This window comes from Lissotriton helveticus, chromosome 8 (assembly GCF_964261635.1).
Source record: "Lissotriton helveticus chromosome 8, aLisHel1.1, whole genome shotgun sequence".
Taxonomy (NCBI): Eukaryota; Metazoa; Chordata; class Amphibia; order Caudata; family Salamandridae; genus Lissotriton; species Lissotriton helveticus.
Window position 1 is genome coordinate 5318446 of NC_136069.1, and position 27617 is coordinate 5346062.

Genomic DNA, 27617 nt, shown 5'->3' on the forward strand with positions numbered 1-27617 from the left:
GTTTAAAAGAAAAAACAGCCTATCAATAGGTGTGTTCATGGGGGCGGGGGGGGGGGTTTAAAAGAGAAACAGCCTATCAATAGGTGTGATCATGGGGGGGGGCTTTAAAAAAGAAACAGCCTATCAATAGGTGTGATCATCGGGGGAGGGGGTTTAAAAAAGAAACAACCTATCAATAGGTGTGTTCATGGGGGCGGGAGGGGTTTAAAAAAGAAACAATCTATCAATAGCTGTGTTCATGGGGGCGGGAGGGGGTTTAAAAGAGAAACAACCTGACAAGATGGGTGTTCATGAGGGTGGGGGGGGGGGTTAAAAGAGAAACAGCCTATCAATAGGTGTGTTCATGGGGGCGGGAGGGGGTTTAAAAAAGAAACAATCTATCAATAGGTGTGTTCATGGGGGTGGGGGGGGTTTAAAAGAGAAACACCCTATCAATAGGTGTGTTCATGGGGGCAAAGGGGTTTAGAAGGGAAACAACATGTCAATAGGTGTGTTCATGGGGGCGGGAGGGGGGTTAAAAAAGAAACAACCTATCAATAGGTGTATTCATGGGAGTGGGAGGGGGTTTAAAAAAGAAACAATCAATAGGTGTGTTCATGGGGGTGGGGAGGGGGATTATAAGAGAAACATCCTATGAATAGGCGGGACAGAAGGGACAGAGGAGAGAGCATGGGGTGGGTAAAAAGGAGAGAGTTAAAATGGGAAGAGATAAAAAGAGTGGGAGAAAGACGAGACTGTCTAAAAGAAAATGAGGGAAAAAGACGAGAAATAGGGGAGGAGAGGACAGGTCCCGCAAAAAGGGGGCAAGCCCCACAACACTGCCACAAGTCCTACAACACTGGGGCAGGCCCCACGAAACTGCCACAAGCCCACAACTTCACTGGAAAGAAAATGGGAATTTTTTGCTTAACAAAGCGACCCCACCAGCTCGATCCACGACTTGCGCGAGGAACAGCAGCTGTTTATAGCGCCTTCATGCTCCATGTGAGCGCTACAGTGGAGCAGATGGGGAGTCCTCATATTTCAAAGAGCTGGAAGGGACAGTTCCTCACTCAGCCTCTAGATGGCGAGCTGGAGCCGAGCGTGAACTCCAGACCCTTCCAGCCATGAGACACGTGTCTTGTGATGCTCAGTCCCAGTCTCGTGCTCCTGCTGCGGCGGCCGCAGAGCTCTGAACATCTCCCTTCCACTGGACTGACCTCACCTGGACTGACCTCACCTGGACTGACCTCACCTGGGCTGACCTCACCTGGGCTGACCTCACCTGGGCCTCTATAGAAGGGTCGAGCCCGGCCTCCCCTGGTGGCTGGGGGGCCCTGGGCAGTCCTCACCTGGGCCTCTTTACAAGGGGTCGAGCCCGGCCTCCCCTGGTGCCTCCTCCATGGGTCCAGCATCGACGTCCCCAGTGTGGGTGAGCCTGGCCCCCCCATCCTGCGGTGCGCCCGTCTCCCGTGGCAACAGCAGCCCATCACAGCATCTGGATGGAGGGGACACACCTCATGGACCAGCCGGCACTGGTCTGACCCTGGGCTCTGACGCCTCAACATCTGGCCAGCGAGAGGGGCGGGGTGCGCTCGTACCCTCATTCTCATACATGCCAACCCTCCCGATTCAGGCGTGAGACTACCGATTTGATAGCTAGTCTCCCGCCTCCCGATTCTTGTTGTTGAAAAACCCGATTCCATGCGAATTGCAGAATGATCGGCTTGAGGTAAGTTAGAGCTAAATTGAGTTCGGAAATGACCTCTGCTCTCTGCCCTTTCTCCCCGCCTCCTGTAGTTGCCAGCCCGTCCTAAAGCTATTGGCTTAATGTGAGTTTAGGCAGGCCCAGGGGCGAGGACTTTTTGCCTGGCTATGCTGTGTAAAAGTATTCCTCGGTGGGCTTCAGCAGGCACTAGGGTTTGGTTTACTGTGACTAGAAGTAGGCACTGCCAGAAACCAGCTCCTGAAATATTGTCACACCCCCTTTGCCTGCCATAGCGTTTTTTTGTGCTCCTGACACACGTTAAGGTAAGAAAAAAAGAAAAACAATTGTCAGTTCATGCTACATGAAAAATGAACACAAATGTAAAACCAAAGCCTTAGCATAAGTAAAGACAAATAGATACCTATTTAGGGGCTGATTTGTAAATTGTGGCTTCCCTGTATAAGTTGTGTGATTTTAGGCAAATACTTTATTTCACCAAAACCCATTTTTCTTCAAGAGCGCTTATTAAAGCATTTTCAAATATGTGAGTTCAGAATATTAGTTAATCTGGGCATTCTACAGGTTTTACATGACACATGACTTGCCTTAGTTCACTAATGGTCTGTGCCTCAAAACTATCACTTGTAAGTATTTCTTAGTACAGTGCTGTAATGGGACGTTTTAATGTTAAAGCTTCTACATGTTAGAGAAATTCACTTTCTTGAATTTTAAAGATATTTAGTCATATTTTACATGAAGTTTGTTGTATGATGTACATAGCAAACATTCTCACTGCTCAGCTCGTGCACGTGCCCTAAAAGCCAAGCCACACTCCTGGCTCAGCTCTCTGGCTCAACTCTCCCTGTTAATTTGCTGGTTCTCCTCTCTAAGAAAGCATTATCCTTTAATATCAGAGGCAGGTACCCATCTACTGGCTGGCTGAAATGCACAGTGAGCAACTAGAAAATCGGGGATCATTGCTTTGTCCTTAATTCTTGGAGGGGGATATTATATTCTGAGACATATATCAACATGTTATTTTTGGCAGTTTTACACAGCACAAACCAAAAATAGAAGTTTGAGACCGATTTTGGTGCACTAGCACTATCTATTGTGCGGCTGCTAAAAATAAAATGCTGATTGCCTGTTGCACAATCTCCCCTTTCAAGAATTAAGGACAAAGCATTAACCTTTGATGTTAAAGATTGTACCCATCTGGTAGCTGAATTGCACAGCATGAACCTGGAAAAGTTGTAGATTAATCCCAACTTCTCTGATCGAGCAAAATGTCTTCATGTATAGCTTCAGTGATTCATCGGTATTTCGATAACTTCCGCCTTCTGCTTAACAGCATCCAGTAATGTGATTCTGTAGCCATTCCTTATGCACCCTTCTTCGTCGGGTATCTCTGTGTGGGATTATGAACATTCACTAATTTTGATGACAGAAGACACAGAGCCAGATGTGTATTACACCTACCCTATATTATAAATATGAAGAAAGTGGTATAAGAATCACAACTCAAGTTGACACACAGTCAAGAGGACTTAGAATTGCTGGGGACCCAAGAAACCACCCAAGGTAAGTAGATAGGGATCCCACGGAGAGCGTGTGCAGTGTGCGAACACAACCGCGGTCTCCGTACAATTCAAGGTGTCTGCATTGGTTTTCAGAGTGATTCTCTTGCAGTGCATGTGAGTGGCTTACTCCAAGGCTTGGCTGGAGTAGATTTGAGCCTGTCTGGGCAGTTGTACTGCTTGAATAGCTGTAGGTGTAACTTATGAGCACTGGGTCTGCCTTACACTTTTGTAATAGTGGTTATACGTATTCATGCCCTCCTTATTCCCCCTTACTTTTTGTACTTTTCCCTTCTTTTCTCCCACTTTGTAGTAGGTATTGTTTATTTTTCTGACACACCCCCGCCCTGGCTACTCCTACACATACTACAAAGTAGTAGGTCTACGTGTACCTGAGTTCTGCTTGTAGTGGTAGGAGCCCTCCGAGAAATGCAGCAGATTGAGGTGAAAATCTACAGTGTGGATTTTGGAAAATAGCACTAAGTTTTTAGAGATGTAGTACTACAATAGTATTATTCTGAAACTCGGAAATTGCCTATTGTTTATAGTTTCAACATTCGTAGTCTCTATGGCCCAAACGTAAATGTTATCAGTGACCGTCAGAGGCAATTGGAACAATTGGAGGAGTCACACAAAGCAAATGTGCGCCTTCATCCAAAGCAGTTCTGAATTACCTTTGGGTCGCGTTCCCACTCTAAACACTAACACTCTTTGAAGTGCAGAGTGACTCTGCACTTTAAAGAGTGTTAGTGTTTATAGAGTGAGAACATAGACTGGTGCAGAAAATGTTTCTCACTCTGAAGCTACAGGCCCTGCCACGCGTGACGCACCTCTGAGAAGCATACACACTGAGTGCCAGCACTGGGCCTAGCTTCAAAAACCTGACAATAGTAATATTTCTGACGCTAGGCCCTTCTGGCACGCAGAGTGCATAGTGGTCAGAGGTGCGTGGCACTGGCAGGGCCTAGCTTCAGAAACATTTCTATCTACATGTTGTTTTTTGACATCCCTTTATTAATGTACACTGCACTTTCACAATTGCTTTATCAACATTTTGCTTCTCAAATTTGCTTGAAAATGCACCATTTACCCACTCTTTTTTTCAAAATTTTCTCAGGGGTGAACCCCCGAATCCTCCTTAAGTTATTCAGGCTCGCAAGCTGTGCTCGCTCGCTGCAGTGCACTCCCACAGATGTTTACAGCCCACAACTTTCAAATGCCACCAGCCACCAGTGCCTCCAATCTATTTTGTGTTACGCCTGACCTGTTTCGTGTTACGCGTTATTCATGTCTTTCCGCCCGCGAATATTTCTCCCTCTTATCGAAGTTGAAATGTTGGCATGTATGCATTCTCCCCTCATACAATACAGTAAAGGGGCTGTCACTGGAACTGGAATGATAGCTCCAGAGCGCTTACTGCCCCTGATGAGGCGTCACAGCGCTTTTCGGCGAGTAGCAGCTGCTCCGGAACCCAAAAGGATTATTGGTGAATTGTGGATTAGTCTCGGGACAGATGAATCGATTTGAGGAGTGGACATGTGAGTGTCACTTGGATTGAAAAGGACAGTGGAGGATGGAAGAGGGAAGGACGCCGCGTTCATTGGAGATCAGAGCAGGAGGAGAGGACGTTTGGGATGAGTAAAGGGGAGTATGGGGGCGGGGGGGGAGAGCCTCAAGAAGTAATTTAGGGGAAAAATGAGGTCTCGGTGAGTCTAAGGAGGGAAGGGTTTAGAAAGGCTTGTTTGGGAGATCCTAGTAGTAGTGTATGGTTTGAGGTGATGCAAGGAGGGGCAGAGGAGGGAAAGGTCTAGAAAGGGTTATTTTGGGGATCAGAGAAGTAGAATGAGGTTTGATTTGAGTCAGACAATGGAGGTAGAGGATATATTGAGAGCGGTATAGGGTGAGATATAGGGTAGTGCATTGGAGAGACCCCAGTTTTTTACAGTAGGAGTTTAGTAATAAATATATAGATACATAAGTACATGGAAGGTAATATATTACGATTTAAGTTTTATTTCAAGTGTTGCTGTACTTAAAGCTAAAAAATAATTTTAAAATGTGATTTTCTTTCAATAATTCACTAGTGCAGCAATTGTAGATAAATAGCTATTAAAGTTACAAACTGTGAAGAATAAACAGAGAACCATATGCATCTAATCAGAGAACATAAGTCTTTGCAGTGACCTTCATAGCTGTTAAGCATGGAATAATAAAACCATAAGTAATATGCACTTTTGCTAAGCAGACCTAAAGAATACTTTTAGATTTATAAATGATTATACAAAGAAATACACATCTAGCTACATGCATATAATCAAATTAAATGCTTATATACAGAGGCATATGCTGGAAATCTGTTTGCGTCTGGTGCTTATGTGGGGAAGAGCCGATTCTTGAGTAGTTTTCTGAAGATAGGATAGTTATCCGTGGATCTTATGTTGGGGGGTAAAGAGTTCCATAGTTTGGCTGCTTGAACTGAGAAGGATGTGTCACCCATGGCTTTTGTCTTGTATGGTGGGATTTTGAGGCGAGATGCTCCTTTAGAGCGGAGGTTCCTTTCCTGAATGTGTTTGGTGGTTTTATTCCTAATGAAGAGCGGTCCCATTCCATGTATTGCTTTGTGGGTGATACAAAGCCGCTTGAACGTGGATCTTCTGGCAACCGGTAACCAATGCAGGGCTTTCAAGGCGGGGAGATGTGGTCTTGCAGTTTTATATGTGAGAGTAGTCTGGCAGCCGAGTTCAGAATCCGTTGTAGTCTTTTCATAGTTAAAGGTGATCCGTGGTTGAGGCTATTGGCCTAATCGAGTTTAGACAGAACAAGAGAGATGGTGGCTTGGACTTTGTGTGGAAATCCGAGGTGGGTGAAGATGCCTCGCAGAGTTTTTATGCTAATAAAGTTTGATCTTGCTAGTTTGTCTACCCGGGAATTCATTGATAGCTTAGAGTCCATGGTAATTCCAAGATGTCTTCCTTCCTTTGACACTATAGGCGTTGGTTCCCAGGTCATCTGGGCAGACGGCAAATGGGTCATAATTTTCCCAAACGCCACACATGAGTATTTCCGTTTTGCAGGCATTCAATTTGAGATGTCTCCACGTCATCCACTGATCCACGGCTCTGAGACAACTGAAAATTGGTGCAATTCCAATGTCCGTGGGGCATTCCAGTTTAAGGAGTACTTGCATTTCAACTGCATTGTTGTAGCACGTGGGGTGAAATTGATTGATCAGTACTGGTAAAGACTTCATGTAGATGTTGAAAAGCATGGGCGAGATGATAGAGCCTTGAGGGACCCTTGCTTTTGAAGAGTACGGTTTGGACGAGAAAGGTGGGGTGTGGATGACATTAGTTCTGTTTCGAAGGTAGGACGCGATACAGTCTAAAGCAGTCCCCTCTATGCCGGCCTTGTAGAGTCTTTGTATTAAAGTGTCATGGTCAACCGTGTCAAAGGCAGCCGAGAGGTCCAAGAGAAGTAGCATAGCAACCCCGTTGTGGTCAACTCTTTTCTTAAGGTCATCCCTGAGGGCAACGAGGGCAGATTCTGTGTCTCTTCCTGACTGAATCTCGTTTGAAAGTATGGAGGTGTCTTCAATTAATTGTTACATCTGGGCGAACGCTGCTCATTCTATCAGTTTTCCCAGGAAAGGTCCATTTGTGATTGGTCTGTAGTCAAGTGGGTCCAGGTTTGTTTAAATTAATAATGGACGTATGCATGACTTTTTGGGATCGTCCGGAAATATTCCCGTAGTTAAGGAGTTGTTGATGATTCTTCTTACTGGTGTGGCAGCAGAGGTAGTTGGAAGGATGTTCTTGAAGGTATGTGGTAAACACGGGTCAGAAGGGCTGCCGGCAGGCCTGCTTGCTCGGACCAGTTCCATAAATTCATTGTGATACTTGTCGGAAGGAACGCAGAGGCTGGGTTAGCCTACTCTAGTAGGGTTGTTTTTGAAAGTCAGTTTTCCTTTGTTTTCAATAGGAGTCCAAATGTGTCTGCTTCGGTTGTGAAATGATTTGCCAGTTTGTCCGTGAATTCTTGAGTAACAAATGAGTTCCTACTATACATTTTGGTTTACGAAATTCAGTGAGAATTTTATAAAATTCTTTATTTGCACATTTATCATTTTGAAATTTGTCTCAATAGAACCTTTTAAAACTTTTTTGATTGCAGCTTAGGTTAATCTGCTAAGTTTCCATGGGTGAAGTTTGTCTCGATTGATGGTTTATTTTTAGCCAAGTGTGCTGCAGCTTTCTAATTTGCCATTTAATCTCGACGACCCACCTATGCTTAATCTCTTCAGCTGGTACAGACCACTATTTCGGCTTCCAGCCTCCACGGGGGTTTTAACCCAGACAAGAGGACCCATATATTAAAACTGCTCGGGTACCACTAAGTAAGTCCATCTTAAACCACTTACACATACAACAATCTAGACCTAGTGCACCTACACCCACAATTCACATACGGCAAAAAAACAAATATCTCTGACAGGGGGGCCCGTTGGGCACTGCAGCGTCCGCCCAACGAGGAGCCGCCCTATGATGAAGCAAGACACCCCTCGGGGTGTGGAGGACTCTTGCTTCTGAGCAATCAGATCTACCGATCTGGTTCCTCAGTTCCGCACCTACCCTACCTACTCTTTACTTAAGGAACTACATACTCCTTTTTTTGCAAGTAAACGTATATCATACAGTCTGGGGATGTCAGAGTAATGCCGGCCTCTTCTCCCACATTGTGCTGCTTGAATGAGCTACTTACGAAGCGCTATGTGCGTTGCATCTTCCAAGGGGTAGCACCTCTTCAGCGAGCTGATGACGCAGAATCCCACAGATGACATTGCCTGCTCCCTACAGCCAAGAGGGGATGAGAAAAGAGCACAGTTACAAGCCTAAGACGTCCATTGGTCAACGCCAAGCCACAGATCTCTTCCCCAGAGGGGCGTGTGGTGCAGCTGCCTGCCCTGAGCTGTGTGCACGCTGGAATGGAATGCCTGCACATGAGGAGTTCTCGATAGTGAAGGGAGCCTCCAAGTAGTTAACAAGCCACTTTAGTCTTTTCTGAATGCGAAAGGTCTGGTGAGCATAATTTCTCAAAAAAACTTCTTAATGTAGTAGATTTCACATTCTCTTTCGAAGAGTCACCTCCACCCCTCACCTCTCCCAACTTTCTGGCATGTTCTCCCAATGCCCTTTGTTCTTGCTGCCTCACTTCCTTCACTTCCCTTCTCCATCACCCTCTCTAACACTCATCTGATTGCCTCTTGCTTGCTTCTCTTCTCACCCTCAGAGACGCAAAAGACCAGGCACAGGGATGCAGAGGCGGCAAGCCTCAGGGGGCGCAGAGACGGCAAGCCTCAGGGGGGCGCAGAGGCGGCAAGCCTCAGGGGGGCGCAGAGGCGGCAAGCCTCAGGGGGGCGCAGAGGCGGCAAGCCTCAGGGGGGCGCAGAGGCGGCAAGCCTCAGGGGGGCGCAGGGGCGGCAAGCCTCAGGGGGGCGCAGGGGCGGCAAGCCTCAGGGGGGCGCAGGGGCGGCAAGCCTCAGGGGGGCGCAGGGGCGGCAAGCCTCAGGGGGGCGCAGGGGCGGCAAGCCTCAGGGGGGCGCAGGGGCGGCAAGCCTCAGGGGGGCGCAGGGGCGGCAAGCCTCAGGGGGGCGCAGGGGCGGCAAGCCTCAGGGGGGCGCAGGGGCGGCAAGCCTCAGGGGGGCGCAGAGGCGGCAAGCCTCAGGGGGGCGCAGAGGCGGCAAGCCTCAGGGGGGCGCAGAGGCGGCAAGCCTCTGTGGGCGCAGAGGCGGCAAGCCTCTGTGGGGGCAGAGGCGGCAAGCCTCTGTGGGGGCAGAGGCGGCAAGCCTCTGTGGGGGCAGAGGCGGCAAGCCTCTGTGGGGGCAGAGGCGGCAAGCCTCTGTGGGGGCAGAGGCGGCAAGCCTCTGTGGGCGCAGAGGCGGCAAGCCTCTGTGGGGGCAGAGGCGGCAAGCCTCTGTGGGCGCAGAGGCGGCAAGCCTCTGTGGGCGCAGAGGCGGCAAGCCTCTGTGGGCGCAGAGGCGGCAAGCCTCTGTGGGCGCAGAGGCGGCAAGCCTCTGTGGGCGCAGAGGCGGCAAGCCTCTGTGGGCGCAGAGGCGGCAAGCCTCTGTGGGGGCAGAGGCGGCAAGCCTCTGTGGGGGCAGAGGCGGCAAGCCTCTGTGGGGGCAGAGGCGGCAAGCCTCTGTGGGGGCAGAGGCGGCAAGCCTCTGTGGGGGCAGAGGCGGCAAGCCTCTGTGGGGGCAGAGGCGGCAAGCCTCTGTGGGCGCAGAGGCGGCAAGCCTCTGTGGGCGCAGAGGCGGCAAGCCTCTGTGGGGGCAGAGGCGGCAAGCCTCTGTGGGGGCAGAGGCGGCAAGCCTCTGTGGGCGCAGAGGCGGCAAGCCTCTGTGGGGGCAGAGGCGGCAAGCCTCTGTGGGGGCAGAGGCGGCAAGCCTCTGTGGGGGCAGAGGCGGCAAGCCTCTGTGGGGGCAGAGGCGGCAAGCCTCTGTGGGCGCAGAGGCGGCAAGCCTCTGTGGGCGCAGAGGCGGCAAGCCTCTGTGGGCGCAGAGGCGGCAAGCCTCTGTGGGGGCAGAGGCGGCAAGCCTCTGTGGGCGCAGAGGCGGCAAGCCTCTGTGGGGGCAGAGGCGGCAAGCCTCTGTGGGGGCAGAGGCGGCAAGCCTCTGTGGGCGCAGAGGCGGCAAGCCTCTGTGGGCGCAGAGGCGGCAAGCCTCTGTGGGGGCAGAGGCGGCAAGCCTCTGTGGGGGCAGAGGCGGCAAGCCTCTGTGGGCGCAGAGGCGGCAAGCCTCTGTGGGCGCAGAGGCGGCAAGCCTCTGTGGGCGCAGAGGCGGCAAGCCTCTGTGGGCGCAGAGGCGGCAAGCCTCAGGGGGCGCAGAGGCGACAAGCCTCAGGGGGCGCAGAGGCGACAAGCCTCAGGGGGCGCAGAGGCGGCAAGCCTCTGTGGGCGCAGAGGCGGCAAGCCTCTGTGGGCGCAGAGGCGGCAAGCCTCTGTGGGCGCAGAGGCGGCAAGCCTCTGTGGGCGCAGAGGCGGCAAGCCTCTGTGGGCGCAGAGGCGACAAGCCTCTGTGGGCGCAGAGGCGACAAGCCTCAGGGGGCGCAGAGGCGACAAGCCTCAGGGGGCGCAGAGGCGACAAGCCTCAGGGGGCGCAGAGGCGACAAGCCTCAGGGGGCGCAGAGGCGACAAGCCTCATGGGGCGCAGAGGCGACAAGCCTCAGGGGGCGCAGAGGCGACAAGTCTCATGGGGCGCAGAGGCGACAAGTCTCATGGGGCGCAGAGGCGGCAAGTCTCATGGGGCGCAGAGGCGACAAGTCAGGGGGCGCAGAGGCGGCAAGTCAGGGGGCGCAGAGGCGGCAAGTCAGGGAGCGCAGAGGCGGCAAGTCAGGGAGCGCAGAGGCGGCAAGTCAGGGGGCGCAGAGGCGGCAAGTCAGGGGGCGCAGAGGCGGCAAGTCAGGGGGCGCAGAGGCGGCAAGTCAGGGGGCGCAGAGGCGGCAAGTCAGGGGGCGCAGAGGCGGCAAGTCAGGGGGCGCAGAGGCGGCAAGTCAGGGGGCGCAGAGGCGGCAAGTCAGGGGGCGCAGAGGCGGCAAGTCAGGGGGCGCAGAGGCGGCAAGTCAGGGGGCGCAGAGGCGGCAAGTCACGGGGCGCAGAGGCGGCAAGTCACGGGGCGCAGAGGCGGCAAGTCACGGGGCGCAGAGGCGGCAAGTCACGGGGCGCAGAGGCGGCAAGTCACGGGGCGCAGAGGCCGCAAGTCAGGGGGCGCAGAGGCCGCAAGTCAGGGGGCGCAGAGGCCGCAAGTCAGGGGGCGCAGAGGCCGCAAGTCAGGGGGCGCAGAGGCCGCAAGTCACGGGGCGCAGAGGCGGCAAGTCAGGGGGCGCAGAGGCGGCAAGTCAGGGGGCGCAGAGGCGGCAAGTCAGGGGGCGCAGAGGCGGCAAGTCAGGGGGCGCAGAGGCGGCAAGTCAGGGGGCGCAGAGGCGGCAAGTCAGGGGGCGCAGAGGCGGCAAGTCAGGGGGCGCAGAGGCGGCAAGTCAGGGGGCGCAGAGGCGGCAAGTCAGGGGGCGCAGAGGCGGCAAGTCAGGGGGCGCAGAGGCGGCAAGTCAGGGGGCGCAGAGGCGGCAAGTCACGGGGCGCAGAGGCGGCAAGTCACGGGGCGCAGAGGCGGCAAGTCACGGGGCGCAGAGGCGGCAAGTCACGGGGCGCAGAGGCGGCAAGTCACGGGACGCAGAGGCGGCAAGTCAGGGGGCGCAGAGGCGGCAAGTCAGGGGGCGCAGAGGCCGCAAGTCAGGGGGCGCAGAGGCCGCAAGTCAGGGGGCGCAGAGGCCGCAAGTCAGGGGGCGCAGAGGCCGCAAGTCAGGGGGCGCAGAGGCCGCAAGTCAGGGGGCGCAGAGGCCGCAAGTCAGGGGGCGCAGAGGCCGCAAGTCAGGGGGCGCAGAGGCCGCAAGTCAGGGGGCGCAGAGGCCGCAAGTCAGGGGGCGCAGAGGCCGCAAGTCAGGGGGCGCAGAGGCCGCAAGTCAGGGGGCGCAGAGGCCGCAAGTCACGGGGCGCAGAGGCCGCAAGTCAGGGGGCGCAGAGGCCGCAAGTCAGGGGGCGCAGAGGCCGCAAGTCAGGGGGCGCAGAGGCCGCAAGTCAGGGGGCGCAGAGGCCGCAAGTCAGGGGGCGCAGAGGCGGCAAGTCAGGGGGCGCAGAGGCAGCAAGTCAGGGGGCGCAGAGGCAGCAAGTCAGGGGGCGCAGAGGCAGCAAGTCAGGGGGCGCAGAGGCGGCAAGTCAGGGGGCGCAGAGGCGGCAAGTCGGGGGGTGCAGAGGCGGCAAGTCGGGAGGTGTAGAGGCGGCAAGTCAGGGGGCGTAGAGGCGGCAAGTCAGGGGGCGCAGAGGCGGCAAGTCAGGGGGCGCAGAGGCGGCCAGTCTCAAGGCAAAGTGTGTGTGACGACTTACTTGGCCAGCTGTAGGGAGTTGCGGTAGCAGCTGTGCAGCGAGCTCTCGGCAGCGGTGCGGTACTTGGCTTTGTACTTGGGTCCCACGGTGTGGATGATGTAACGAGCCGCCAGGTTAAAGCCTTTCGTTAACTTCGCCTCACCTGTCCGACAACCTGTGGGAAGAGAAGACAGACAAGGCTTAGGTCCTCATTGAGCGTGGCCTCTTGATTGCGATGGGGTAGTGGCAGCGGTCAACACTGGAACCAGATCGGCAAACCTTCACCAGGGGATTTAGGGTTGTTTTTGGTGGGCAAAAGGTAGTTTTAAAAGGACTTTGAATTACTGTTCCTCAGGTAATCGCTCACTTCTTAGAGGGTCTCCTGGTCCAGCTTGCAGCCCCACTACGGAGTTACCGGCACCCCTAAATCAGTAACTATGGGGGTGAGGAAAGTCCATCCCATTTAAGGGGCGCCTCATTACGAGAGAGTTAGTGCAGATGGGGAACCAATCCCATGCTAGCGTCAGGAGCTTTCCTTGCGACCGACAAAAGAGAGATTCTGGACTCTTTCCTCATTCCTGATTTTACCTCGTATCCCTGGGTCTTGGGGTGGGGTATTTACTAATATTGGTTATATCTATGCCCTCGTTGTCAGGACACCTCTCTATGCTCAGCCCACACTTGGGCACCGGCTCCTGGTTCCAAAAGTGGGGGTGCACGGTGACGTCAGGGCACCAGAAGTCCCCCAAGAGTGGGGAGCTGGGGGTTCACTGGGGTGCCACAGGTAGTTGTGGGTCATTGACACCCCAAGATGTGCATCACCTGAAGAGTCATTGACACCCTCAGATGTGCATCACCTGAGACTGTCATTGACGCCCCAAGATGTGCATCACCTGAAGAGTCATTGACGCCCCAAGATGAGCATCACCTGAAGAGTCACTGACACCCCCAGCTCTGCATCACCTGAAGAGTCATTGACACCCCAAGATGTGCATCACCTGAAGAGTCATTGACTCCCCAAGATGTGCATCACCTGAAGAGTCATTGACACCCCAAGATGAGCATCACCTGAAGAGTCATTGACACCCCAAGATGTGCATCACCTGAAGAGTAATTGACACCCCAAGATGTGCATCACCTGAAGAGTCATTGACACCCCAAGATGTGCATCACCTGAAGAGTCATTGACGCCCCAAGATGAGCATCACCTGAAGAGTCACTGACACCCCCAGCTCTGCATCACCTGAAGAGTCATTGACACCCCCAGATGTGCATCACCTGAAGAGTCATTGACACCCCAAGATGTGCATCACCTGAAGAGTCATTGACACCCTCAGATGAGCATCACCTGAAGAGTCATTGACGCCCCAAGATGTGCATCACCTGAAGAGTCATTGACGCCCCAAGATGAGCATCACCTGAAGAGTCACTGACACCCCCAGCTCTGCATCACCTGAAGAGTCATTGACACCCCAAGATGTGCATCACCTGAAGAGTCATTGACGCCCCAAGATGTGCATCACCTGAAGAGTCATTGACACCCCAAGATGAGCATCACCTGAAGAGTCATTGACACCCCAAGATGTGCATCACCTGAAGAGTAATTGACACCCCAAGATGTGCATCACCTGAAGAGTCATTGACACCCCAAGATGTCCATCACCTGAAGAGTCATTGACGCCCCAAGATGAGCATCACCTGAAGAGTCACTGACACCCCCAGCTCTGCATCACCTGAAGAGTCATTGACACCCCCAGATGTGCATCACCTGAAGAGTCATTGACGCCCCAAGATGTGCATCACCAGAAGAGTCATTGACGCCCCAGGATGAGCATCACCTGAAGAGTCATTGACACCCAAAGATGAGCATCACCTGAAGAGTCATTGACACCCTCAGATGTGCATCACCTGAGACTGTCATTGACGCCCCAAGATGAGCATCACCTGAAGAGTCATTGACGCCCCAAGATGTGCATCACCTGAAGAGTCATTGACGCCCCAAGATGAGCATCACCTGAAGAGTCACTGACACCCCAAGATGAGCATCACCTGAAGAGTCATTGACACCCCAAGATGAGCATCACCTGAAGAGACATTGACACCCCAAGAAGAGCATCACCTGAAGAGACATTGATACCCCAAGATGAGCATCACCTGAAGAGTCATTGACACCCCCAGATGTGCATCACCTGAAGAGTCATTGACACCCCAAGATGTGCATCACCTGAAGAGTCATTGACGCCCCAAGATGTGCATCACCTGAAGAGTCATTGACACCCCAAGATGAGCATCACCTGAAGAGTCATTGACACCCCAAGATGTGCATCACCTGAAGAGTAATTGACACCCCAAGATGTGCATCACCTGAAGAGTCATTGACACCCCAAGATGTGCATCACCTGAAGAGTCATTGACGCCCCAAGATGAGCATCACCTGAAGAGTCACTGACACCCCCAGCTCTGCATCACCTGAAGAGTCATTGACACCCCCAGATGTGCATCACCTGAAGAGTCATTGACACCCCAAGATGTGCATCACCTGAAGAGTCATTGACACCCCAAGATGTGCATCACCTGAAGAGTAATTGACGCCCCAAGATGAGCATCACCTGAAGAGTCATTGACGCCCCAAGATGTGCATCACCTGAAGAGTCATTGACACCCCAAGATGAGCATCACCTGAAGAGTCATTGACCCCCCAAGATGAGCATCACCTGAAGAGTCATTGACGCCCCAAGATGAGCATCACCTGAAGAGTCATTGACACCCCAAGATGTGCATCACCTGAAGAGACATTGATACCCCAAGATGAGCATCACCTGAAGAGTCATTGACACCCCCAGATGTGCATCACCTGAAGAGTCATTGACACCCCAAGATGTGCATCACCTGAAGAGTCATTGACGCCCCAAGATGAGCATCACCTGAAGAGTCACTGACACCCCCAGCTCTGCATCACCTGAAGAGTCATTGACACCCCCAGATGTGCATCACCTGAAGAGTCATTGACACCCCAAGATGTGCATCACCTGAAGAGTAATTGACACCCCAAGATGAGCATCACCTGAAGAGTCATTGACACCCCAAGATGAGCATCACCTGAAGAGTCATCGACACCCCAAGATGAGCATCACCTGAGACGGTCATTGACACCCCAAGATGAGCATCACCTGAAGAGTCATTGACCCCCCAAGATGAGCATCACCTGAAGAGTCATTGACGCCCCAAGATGAGCATCACCTGAAGAGTCATTGACACCCCAAGATGTGCATCACCTGAAGAGTCATTGACACCCCAAGATGTGCATCACCTGAAGAGTCATTGACACCCCAAGATGTGCATCACCTGAAGAGTCATTGACGCCCCAAGATGAGCATCACCTGAAGAGTCACTGACACCCCCAGCTCTGCATCACCTGAAGAGTCATTGACACCCCCAGATGTGCATCACCTGAAGAGTCATTGACACCCCAAGATGTGCATCACCTGAAGAGTCATTGACACCCCAAGATGTGCATCACCTGAAGAGTAATTGACACCCCAAGATGAGCATCACCTGAAGAGTCATTGACACCCCAAGATGAGCATCACCTGAAGAGTCATCAACACCCCAAGATAAGCATCACCTGAGACGGTCATTGACACCCCAAGATGAGCATCACCTGAAGAGTCATTGACCCCCCAAGATGAGCATCACCTGAAGAGTCATTGACGCCCCAAGATGAGCATCACCTGAAGAGTCATTGACACCCCAAGATGTGCATCACCTGAAGAGTCACTGACACCCCAAGATGAGCATCACCAGAAGAGTCATTGACACCCCAAGATGAGCATCACCTGAAGAGTCATTGACACCCCAAGATGAGCATCACCAGAAGAGTCATTGACACCCCAAGATGAGCATCACCAGAAGAGTCATTGACACCCGAAGATGAGCATCACCTGAAGAGTCATTGACACCCGAAGATGAGCATCACCTGAAGAGTCACTGACACCCCCAGATGTGCATCACCTGAAGTCATTGACACCCCAAGATGAGCATCACCAGAAGAGTCATTGACACCCCAAGATGAGCATCACCTGAAGAGTCATTGACACCCCAAGATGTGCATCACCTGAAGAGTCACTGACACCCCCAGATGTGCATCACCTGAAGTCATTGACACCCCAAGATGAGCATCACCTGAAGAGTCATTGGCACCCCAAGATGAGCATCACCTGAGACTGTCATTGACACCCCAAGATGAGCATCACCTGAAGAGTCATTGACCCCCCAAGATGAGCATCACCTGAAGAGTCATTGACACCCCAAGATGAGCATCACCAGAACAGTAATTGACACCCCAAGATGAGCATCACCTGAAGAGTCATTGACACCCCCAGATCTGCATCACCTGAAGAGTCATTGACACCCCCAGATGTGCATCACCTGAAGAGTCATTGACACCCCCAGATGTGCATCACCTGAAGAGTCATTGACACCCCAAGATGTGCATCACCTGAAGTCATTGACACCCCAAGATGTGCATCACCTGAAGACTCATTGACACCCCAAGATGAGCATCACCTGAAGAGTCATTGACACCCCCAGATGGGCATCACCTGAAGAGTCATTGACGCCCCAAGATGAGCATCACCTGAAGAGTCATTGACACCCCCAGATGTGCATCACCTGAAGAGTCATTGACACCCCAAGATGTGCATCACCTGAAGAGAGTCATTGACACCCCAAGATGAGCATCACCTGAAGAGAGTCATTGACACCCCAAGATGAGCATCACCTGAAGAGTCATTGACACCCCAAGATGAGCATCACCTGAAGAGTCATTGACCCCCCAAGATGAGCATCACCTGAAGAGTCATTGACACCCCAAGATGAGCATCACCTGAAGAGTCACTGACACCCCCAGCTCTGCATCACCTGAAGAGTCTGACACCCCCAGATGTGGATCACGTGAAGAGTCATTGACACCCCAAGATGTGCATCACCTGAAGAGTAATCGACACCCCAAGATGAGCATCACCTGAAGAGTCATTGACACCCCAAGATGAGCATCACCTGAAGAGTCATCGACACCCCAAGATGAGCATCACCTGAGACGGTCATTGACACCCCAAGATGAGCATCACCTGAAGAGTCATAGACCCACCAAGATGAGCATCACCTGAAGAGTCATTGACACCCCAAGATGAGCATCACCTGAAGAGTCATTGACACCCCAAGATGAGCATCACCAGAAGAGTCATTGACACCCCAAGATGAGCATCACCTGAAGAGTCATCGACACCCCAAGATGAGCATCACCTGAGACGGTCATTGACACCCCAAGATGAGCATCACCTGAAGAGTCATTGACCCCCCAAGATGAGCATCACCTGAAGAGTCATTGACGCCCCAAGATGAGCATCACCTGAAGAGTCATTGACACCCCAAGATGTGCATCACCTGAAGAGTCATTGACACCCCAAGATGTGCATCACCTGAAGAGTCATTGACACCCCAAGATGTGCATCACCTGAAGAGTCATTGACACCCCAAGATGTGCATCACCTGAAGAGTCATTGACACCCCAAGATGTGCATCACCCGAAGAGTCATTGACGCCCCAAGATGAGCATCACCTGAAGAGTCACTGACACCCCCAGCTCTGCATCACCTGAAGAGTCATTGACACCCCCAGATGTGCATCACCTGAAGAGTCATTGACACCCCAAGATGTGCATCACCTGAAGAGTCATTGACACCCCAAGATGTGCATCACCTGAAGAGTAATTGACACCCCAAGATGAGCATCACCTGAAGAGTCATTGACACCCCAAGATGAGCATCACCTGAAGAGTCATCAACACCCCAAGATAAGCATCACCTGAGACGGTCATTGACACCCCAAGATGAGCATCACCTGAAGAGTCATTGACCCCCCAAGATGAGCATCACCTGAAGAGTCATTGACGCCCCAAGATGAGCATCACCTGAAGAGTCATTGACACCCCAAGATGTGCATCACCTGAAGAGTCACTGACACCCCAAGATGAGCATCACCAGAAGAGTCATTGACACCCCAAGATGAGCATCACCTGAAGAGTCATTGACACCCCAAGATGAGCATCACCTGAAGAGTCATTGACACCCCAAGATGAGCATCACCAGAAGAGTCATTGACACCCCAAGATGAGCATCACCAGAAGAGTCATTGACACCCGAAGATGAGCATCACCTGAAGAGTCATTGACACCCGAAGATGAGCATCACCTGAAGAGTCACTGACACCCCCAGATGTGCATCACCTGAAGTCATTGACACCCCAAGATGAGCATCCCCAGAAGAGTCATTGACACCCCAAGATGAGCATCACCTGAAGAGTCATTGACACCCCAAGATGTGCATCACCTGAAGAGTCACTGACACCCCCAGATGTGCATCACCTGAAGTCATTGACACCCCAAGATGAGCATCACCTGAGACTGTCATTGACACCCCAAGATGAGCATCACCTGAAGAGTCATTGACCCCCCAAGATGAGCATCACCTGAAGAGTCATTGACACCCCAAGATGAGCATCACCAGAACAGTAATTGACACCCCAAGATGAGCATCACCTGAAGAGTCATTGACACCCCCAGATCTGCATCACCTGAAGAGTCATTGACACCCCCAGATGTGCATCACCTGAAGAGTCATTGACACCCCCAGATGTGCATCACCTGAAGAGTCATTGACACCCCAAGATGTGCATCACCTGAAGTCATTGACACCCCAAGATGTGCATCACCTGAAGACTCATTGACACCCCAAGATGAGCATCACCTGAAGAGTCATTGACACCCCCAGATGGGCATCACCTGAAGAGTCATTGACGCCCCAAGATGAGCATCACCTGAAGAGTCATTGACACCCCCAGATGTGCATCACCTGAAGAGTCATTGACACCCCAAGATGTGCATCACCTGAAGAGAGTCATTGACACCCCAAGATGAGCATCACCTGAAGAGAGTCATTGACACCCCAAGATGAGCATCACCTGAAGAGTCATTGACACCCCAAGATGAGCATCACCTGAAGAGTCATTGACCCCCCAAGATGAGCATCACCTGAAGAGTCATTGACACCCCAAGATGAGCATCACCTGAAGAGTCACTGACACCCCCAGCTCTGCATCACCTGAAGAGTCTGACACCCCCAGATGTGGATCACGTGAAGAGTCATTGACACCCCAAGATGTGCATCACCTGAAGAGTAATCGACACCCCAAGATGAGCATCACCTGAAGAGTCATTGACACCCCAAGATGAGCATCACCTGAAGAGTCATCGACACCCCAAGATGAGCATCACCTGAGACGGTCATTGACACCCCAAGATGAGCATCACCTGAAGAGTCATAGACCCCCCAAGATGAGCATCACCTGAAGAGTCATTGACACCCCAAGATGAGCATCACCTGAAGAGTCATTGACACCCCAAGATGAGCATCACCAGAAGAGTCATTGACACCCGAAGATGAGCATCACCAGATGAGTCATTGACACCCCAAGATGAGCATCACCTGAAGAGTCATTGACACCCCCAGATGTGCATCACCTGAAGTCATTGACACCCCAAGATGAGCATCACCAGAAGAGTCATTGACACCCCAAGATGAGCATCACCTGAAGAGTCATTGACACCCCAAGATGTGCATCACCTGAAGAGTCACTGACACCCCCAGATGTGCATCACCTGAAGTCATTGACACCCCAAGATGAGCATCACCAGAAGAGTCATTGACACCCGAAGATGAGCATATCCAGAAGAGTCATTGACACCCCAAGATGAGCATCACCTGAAGAGTCATTGACACCCGAAGATGAGCATCACCTGAAGAGTCACTGACACCCCCAGATGTGCATCACCTGAAGTCATTGACACCCCAAGATGAGCATCACCAGAAGAGTCATTGACACCCCAAGATGAGCATCACCTGAAGAGTCATTGACACCCCAAGATGTGCATCACCTGAAGAGTCACTGACACCCCCAGATGTGCATCACCTGAAGTCATTGACACCCCAAGATGAGCATCACCTGAAGAGTCATTGACACCCCAAGATGAGCATCAACTGAGACAGTCATTGACACCCCAAGATGAGCATCACCTGAAGAGTCATTGACCCCCCAAGATGAGCATCACCTGAAGAGTCATTGACACCCCAAGATGAGCATCACCAGAACAGTAATTGACACCCCAAGATGAGCATCACCTGAAGAGTCATTGACACCCTCAGATGTGCATCACCTGAAGAGTCATTGACACTTCCAGATGTGCATCACCTGAAGAGTCATTGACACTTCCAGATGTGCATCACCTGAAGACTCATTGACACCCCAAGATGAGCATCACCTGAAGAGTCATTGACACCCCCAGATGGGCATCACCTGAAGAGTCATTGACGCCCCAAGATGAGCATCACCTGAAGAGTCATTGACACCCCCAGATGTGCATCACCTGAAGAGAGTCATTGACACCCCAAGATGTGCATCACCTGAAGAGAGTCATTGACACCCCAAGATGTGCATCACCTGAAGAGAGTCCTTGACACCCCAAGATGAGCATCACCTGAAGAGTCATTGACACCCCAAGATGATCACCTGAAGAGTCATTGACCCCCCAAGATGAGCATCACCTGAAGAGTCATTGACCCCCCAAGATGAGCATCACCTGAAGAGTCATTGACACCCCAAGATGAGCATCACCTGAAGAGTCACTGACACCCCCAGCTCTGCATCACCTGAAGAGTCATTGACACCCCCAGATGTGCATCACCTGAAGAGTCATTGACACCCCAATATGTGCATCACCTGAAGAGTAATTGACACCCCAAGATGAGCATCACCTGAAGAGTCATTGACACCCCAAGATGAGCATCACCTGACGAGTCATCGACACCCCAAGATGAGCTTCACCTGAGACGGTCATTGACACCCCAAGATGAGCATCACCTGAAGAGTCATTGACCCCCCAAGATGAGCATCACCTGAAGAGTCATTGACACCCCAAGATGAGCATCACCTGAAGAGTCATTGACACCCCAAGATGAGCATCACCAGAAGAGTCATTGACACCCGAAGATGAGCATCACCAGAAGAGTCATTGACACCCCAAGATGAGCATCACCTGAAGAGTCACTGACACCCCCAGATGTGCAGCACCTGAAGTCATTGACACCCCAAGATGAGCATCACCAGAAGAGTCATTGACACCCCAAAATGAGCATCACCTTAAGAGTCATTGACACCCCAAGATGTGCATCACCTGAAGAGTCACTGACACCCCCAGATGTGCATCACCTGAAGTCATTGACACCCCAAGATGAGCATCACCTGAAGAGTCATTGACACCCCAAGATGAGCATCACCCGAGGCGCTCATTGACACCCCAAGATGAGCATCACCTGAAGAGTCATTGACCCCCCAAGATGAGCATCACCTGAAGAGTCATTGACACCCCAAGATGAGCATCACCAGAACAGTCATTGACACCCCAAGATGAGCATCACCTGAAGAGTCATTGACACCCCCAGATCTGCATCACCTGAGGAGTCGTTGACACCCCCAGATGTGCATCACCTGAAGAGTCATTGACACTCCCAGATGTGCATCACCTGAAGACTCATTGACACCCCAAGATGAGCATCACCTGAAGAGTCATTGACACCCCCAGATGTGCATCACCTGAAGACTCATTGACACCCCAAGATGTGCATCACCTGAAGAGTCATTGACACCCCAAGATGTGCATCACCTGAAGAGAGTCATTGACACCCCAAGAGGTGCATCACCTGAAGAGTCATTGACGCCCCAAGATGTGCATCACCTGAAGACTCATTGACACCCCAAGATGAGCATCACCTGAAGAGTCATTGACACCCCAAGATGAGCATCACCTGAAGAGTCATTGACACCCCAAGATGAGCATCACCAGAAGAGTCATTGACACCCGAAGATGAGCATCACCAGATGAGTCATTGACACCCCAAGATGAGCATCACCTGAAGAGTCATTGACACCCCCAGATGTGCATCACCTGAAGTCATTGACACCCCAAGATGAGCATCACCAGAAGAGTCATTGACACCCCAAGATGAGCATCACCTGAAGAGTCATTGACACCCCAAGATGTGCATCACCTGAAGAGTCACTGACACCCCCAGATGTGCATCACCTGAAGTCATTGACACCCCAAGATGAGCATCACCAGAAGAGTCATTGACACCCGAAGATGAGCATATCCAGAAGAGTCATTGACACCCCAAGATGAGCATCACCTGAAGAGTCATTGACACCCGAAGATGAGCATCACCTGAAGAGTCACTGACACCCCCAGATGTGCATCACCTGAAGTCATTGACACCCCAAGATGAGCATCACCAGAAGAGTCATTGACACCCCAAGATGAGCATCACCTGAAGAGTCATTGACACCCCAAGATGTGCATCACCTGAAGAGTCACTGACACCCCCAGATGTGCATCACCTGAAGTCATTGACACCCCAAGATGAGCATCACCTGAAGAGTCATTGACACCCCAAGATGAGCATCAACTGAGACAGTCATTGACACCCCAAGATGAGCATCACCTGAAGAGTCATTGACCCCCCAAGATGAGCATCACCTGAAGAGTCATTGACACCCCAAGATGAGCATCACCAGAACAGTAATTGACACCCCAAGATGAGCATCACCTGAAGAGTCATTGACACCCTCAGATGTGCATCACCTGAAGAGTCATTGACACTTCCAGATGTGCATCACCTGAAGAGTCATTGACACTTCCAGATGTGCATCACCTGAAGACTCATTGACACCCCCAGATGGGCATCACCTGAAGAGTCATTGACGCCCCAAGATGAGCATCACCTGAAGAGTCATTGACACCCCCAGATGTGCATCACCTGAAGAGAGTCATTGACACCCCAAGATGTGCATCACCTGAAGAGAGTCATTGACACCCCAAGATGTGCATCACCTGAAGAGAGTCCTTGACACCCCAAGATGAGCATCACCTGAAGAGTCATTGACACCCCAAGATGATCACCTGAAGAGTCATTGACCCCCCAAGATGAGCATCACCTGAAGAGTCATTGACCCCCCAAGATGAGCATCACCTGAAGAGTCATTGACACCCCAAGATGAGCATCACCTGAAGAGTCACTGACACCCCCAGCTCTGCATCACCTGAAGAGTCATTGACACCCCCAGATGTGCATCACCTGAAGAGTCATTGACACCCCAATATGTGCATCACCTGAAGAGTAATTGACACCCCAAGATGAGCATCACCTGAAGAGTCATTGACACCCCAAGATGAGCATCACCTGACGAGTCATCGACACCCCAAGATGAGCTTCACCTGAGACGGTCATTGACACCCCAAGATGAGCATCACCTGAAGAGTCATTGACCCCCCAAGATGAGCATCACCTGAAGAGTCATTGACACCCCAAGATGAGCATCACCTGAAGAGTCATTGACACCCCAAGATGAGCATCACCTGAAGAGTCATTGACACCCCAAGATGAGCATCACCAGAAGAGTCATTGACACCCGAAGATGAGCATCACCAGAAGAGTCATTGACACCCCAAGATGAGCATCACCTGAAGAGTCACTGACACCCCCAGATGTGCAGCACCTGAAGTCATTGACACCCCAAGATGAGCATCACCAGAAGAGTCATTGACACCCCAAAATGAGCATCACCTTAAGAGTCATTGACACCCCAAGATGTGCATCACCTGAAGAGTCACTGACACCCCCAGATGTGCATCACCTGAAGTCATTGACACCCCAAGATGAGCATCACCTGAAGAGTCATTGACACCCCAAGATGAGCATCACCCGAGGCGCTCATTGACACCCCAAGATGAGCATCACCTGAAGAGTCATTGACCCCCCAAGATGAGCATCACCTGAAGAGTCATTGACACCCCAAGATGAGCATCACCAGAACAGTCATTGACACCCCAAGATGAGCATCACCTGAAGAGTCATTGACACCCCCAGATCTGCATCACCTGAGGAGTCGTTGACACCCCCAGATGTGCATCACCTGAAGAGTCATTGACACTCCCAGATGTGCATCACCTGAAGACTCATTGACACCCCAAGATGAGCATCACCTGAAGAGTCATTGACACCCCCAGATGTGCATCACCTGAAGACTCATTGACACCCCAAGATGTGCATCACCTGAAGAGTCATTGACACCCCAAGATGTGCATCACCTGAAGAGAGTCATTGACACCCCAAGAGGTGCATCACCTGAAGAGTCATTGACGCCCCAAGATGTGCATCACCTGAAGACTCATTGACACCCCAAGATGTGCATCACCTGAAGAGTCATTGACACCCCAAGATGAGCATCACCTGAAGACGGTCATTGACACCCCAAGATGAGCATCACCTGAAGAGTCATTGACGCACCCAAGATGAGCATCACCTGAAGAGTCACCGACACCCCAAGATGAGCATCACCTGAAGTCATTGACACCCCCAGATGTGCATCACCTGAAGAGTCATTGACACCCCCAGATGTGCATCACCTGAAGACTCATTGACACCCCAAGATGTGCATCACCTGAAGTCATTGACACCCCAAGATGTGCGTCACCTGAAAAGAGTCACAGACACCCCAAGATGAGCATCACCTGAAGAGTCACCGACACCCCAAGATGAGCATCACCTGAAGACTCATTGACACCCCAAGATGAGCATCACCTGAAGAGTCATTGACACCCCCAGATGGGCATCACCTGAAGAGTCATTGACGCCCCAAGATGAGCATCACCTGAAGAGTCATTGACACCCCCAGATGTGCATCACCTGAAGAGAGTCATTGACACCCCAAGATGTGCATCACCTGAAGAGAGTCATTGACACCCCAAGATGTGCATCACCTGAAGAGAGTCCTTGACACCCCAAGATGAGCATCACCTGAAGAGTCATTGACACCCCAAGATGATCACCTGAAGAGTCATTGACCCCCCAAGATGAGCATCACCTGAAGAGTCATTGACCCCCCAAGATGAGCATCACCTGAAGAGTCATTGACACCCCAAGATGAGCATCACCTGAAGAGTCACTGACACCCCCAGCTCTGCATCACCTGAAGAGTCATTGACACCCCCAGATGTGCATCACCTGAAGAGTAATTGACACCCCAAGATGAGCATCACCTGAAGAGTCATTGACACCCCAAGATGAGCATCACCTGACGAGTCATCGACACCCCAAGATGAGCTTCACCTGAGACGGTCATTGACACCCCAAGATGAGCATCACCTGAAGAGTCATTGACCCCCCAAGATGAGCATCACCTGAAGAGTCATTGACACCCCAAGATGAGCATCACCTGAAGAGTCATTGACACCCCAAGATGAGCATCACCAGAAGAGTCATTGACACCCGAAGATGAGCATCACCAGAAGAGTCATTGACACCCCAAGATGAGCATCACCTGAAGAGTCACTGACACCCCCAGATGTGCAGCACCTGAAGTCATTGACACCCCAAGATGAGCATCACCAGAAGAGTCATTGACACCCCAAAATGAGCTTCACCTTAAGAGTCATTGACACCCCAAGATGTGCATCACCTGAAGAGTCACTGACACCCCCAGATGTGCATCACCTGAAGTCATTGACACCCCAAGATGAGCATCACCTGAAGAGTCATTGACACCCCAAGATGAGCATCACCCGAGGCGCTCATTGACACCCCAAGATGAGCATCACCTGAAGAGTCATTGACCCCCCAAGATGAGCATCACCTGAAGAGTCATTGACACCCCAAGATGAGCATCACCAGAACAGTCATTGACACCCCAAGATGAGCATCACCTGAAGAGTCATTGACACCCCCAGATCTGCATCACCTGAGGAGTCGTTGACACCCCCAGATGTGCATCACCTGAAGAGTCATTGACACTCCCAGATGTGCATCACCTGAAGACTCATTGACACCCCAAGATGAGCATCACCTGAAGAGTCATTGACACCCCCAGATGTGCATCACCTGAAGACTCATTGACACCCCAAGATGTGCATCACCTGAAGAGTCATTGACACCCCAAGATGTGCATCACCTGAAGAGAGTCATTGACACCCCAAGAGGTGCATCACCTGAAGAGTCATTGACGCCCCAAGATGTGCATCACCTGAAGACTCATTGACACCCCAAGATGTGCATCACCTGAAGAGTCATTGACACCCCAAGATGAGCATCACCTGAAGACGGTCATTGACACCCCAAGATGAGCATCACCTGAAGAGTCATTGACGCACCCAAGATGAGCATCACCTGAAGAGTCACCGACACCCCAAGATGAGCATCACCTGAAGTCATTGACACCCCCAGATGTGCATCACCTGAAGAGTCATTGACACCCCCAGATGTGCATCACCTGAAGACTCATTGACACCCCAAGATGTGCATCACCTGAAGTCATTGACACCCCAAGATGTGCGTCACCTGAAAAGAGTCACAGACACCCCAAGATGCGCATCACCTGAAGAGTCACCGACACCCCAAGATGAGCATCACCTGAAGAGTCATTGACACCCCAAGATGAGCATCACCTGAAGAGGGTCATTGACACCCCCAGATGGGCATCACCTGAAGAGTCATTGACGCCCCAAGATAAGTATCACCTGAAGAGTCATTGACACCCCAAGATGTGCATCACCTGAAGTCATTGACACCCCAAGATGAGCATCACCCGAAGACTCATTGACACCCCAAGATGAGCATCACCTGAAGAGTCATTGACACCCCAAGATGTGCATCACCTGAAGTCATTGACACCCCAAGATGTGCATCACCTGAAGAGTCATTGACACCCCCAGATGTGCATCACCTGAAGAGTCCTTGATACCCCCAGATGTGCATCACCTGAAGACTCATTGATACCCCAAGATGTGCATCACCTGAAGACTCATTGACACCCCAAGATGTGCATCACCTGAAGAGTCACTGACACCCCCAGATGTGCATCACCTGAAGAGTCATTGACACCCCAAGATGTGCATCACCTGAAGAGTCATTGACACCCCCAGATGTGCAACACCTGAAGACTCATTGACACCCCAAGATGTGCATCACCTGAAGTCATTGACACCCCAAGATGTGCATCACCTGAAGTCATTGACACCCCAAGATGAGCATCACCTGAAGAGTCATTGACACCCCCAGATGTGCATCACCTGAAGAGTCATTGACACCCCCAGATGTGCATCACCTGAAGAGTCATTGACACCCCCAGATGTGCATCACCTGAAGACTCATTGACACCCCAAGATGTGCATCACCTGAAGTCATTGACACCCCAAGATGAGCATCACCTGAAGAGTCATTGACACCCCCAGATGTGCATAACCTGAAGAGTCATTGATACCCCCAGATGTGCAT

The 27617-nt window shown here is 51.8% G+C and overlaps 1 protein-coding gene across 1 annotated transcript in view; it reads right to left on the minus strand.

Moving 5' to 3' along the window:
* GDAP2 (ganglioside induced differentiation associated protein 2) overlaps positions 1-27617 on the minus strand; it is a 228520-nt gene that overhangs the window by 64997 nt on the left and 135906 nt on the right. The window contains exons 4-5 of the mRNA XM_078656343.1: positions 12199-12352; positions 8023-8111 (exon numbers count right to left, since the gene is read on the minus strand). Coding sequence (XP_078512469.1) covers positions 8023-8111; positions 12199-12352 — 243 coding nt within the window. The remainder of the gene's footprint in view (positions 1-8022; positions 8112-12198; positions 12353-27617) is intronic.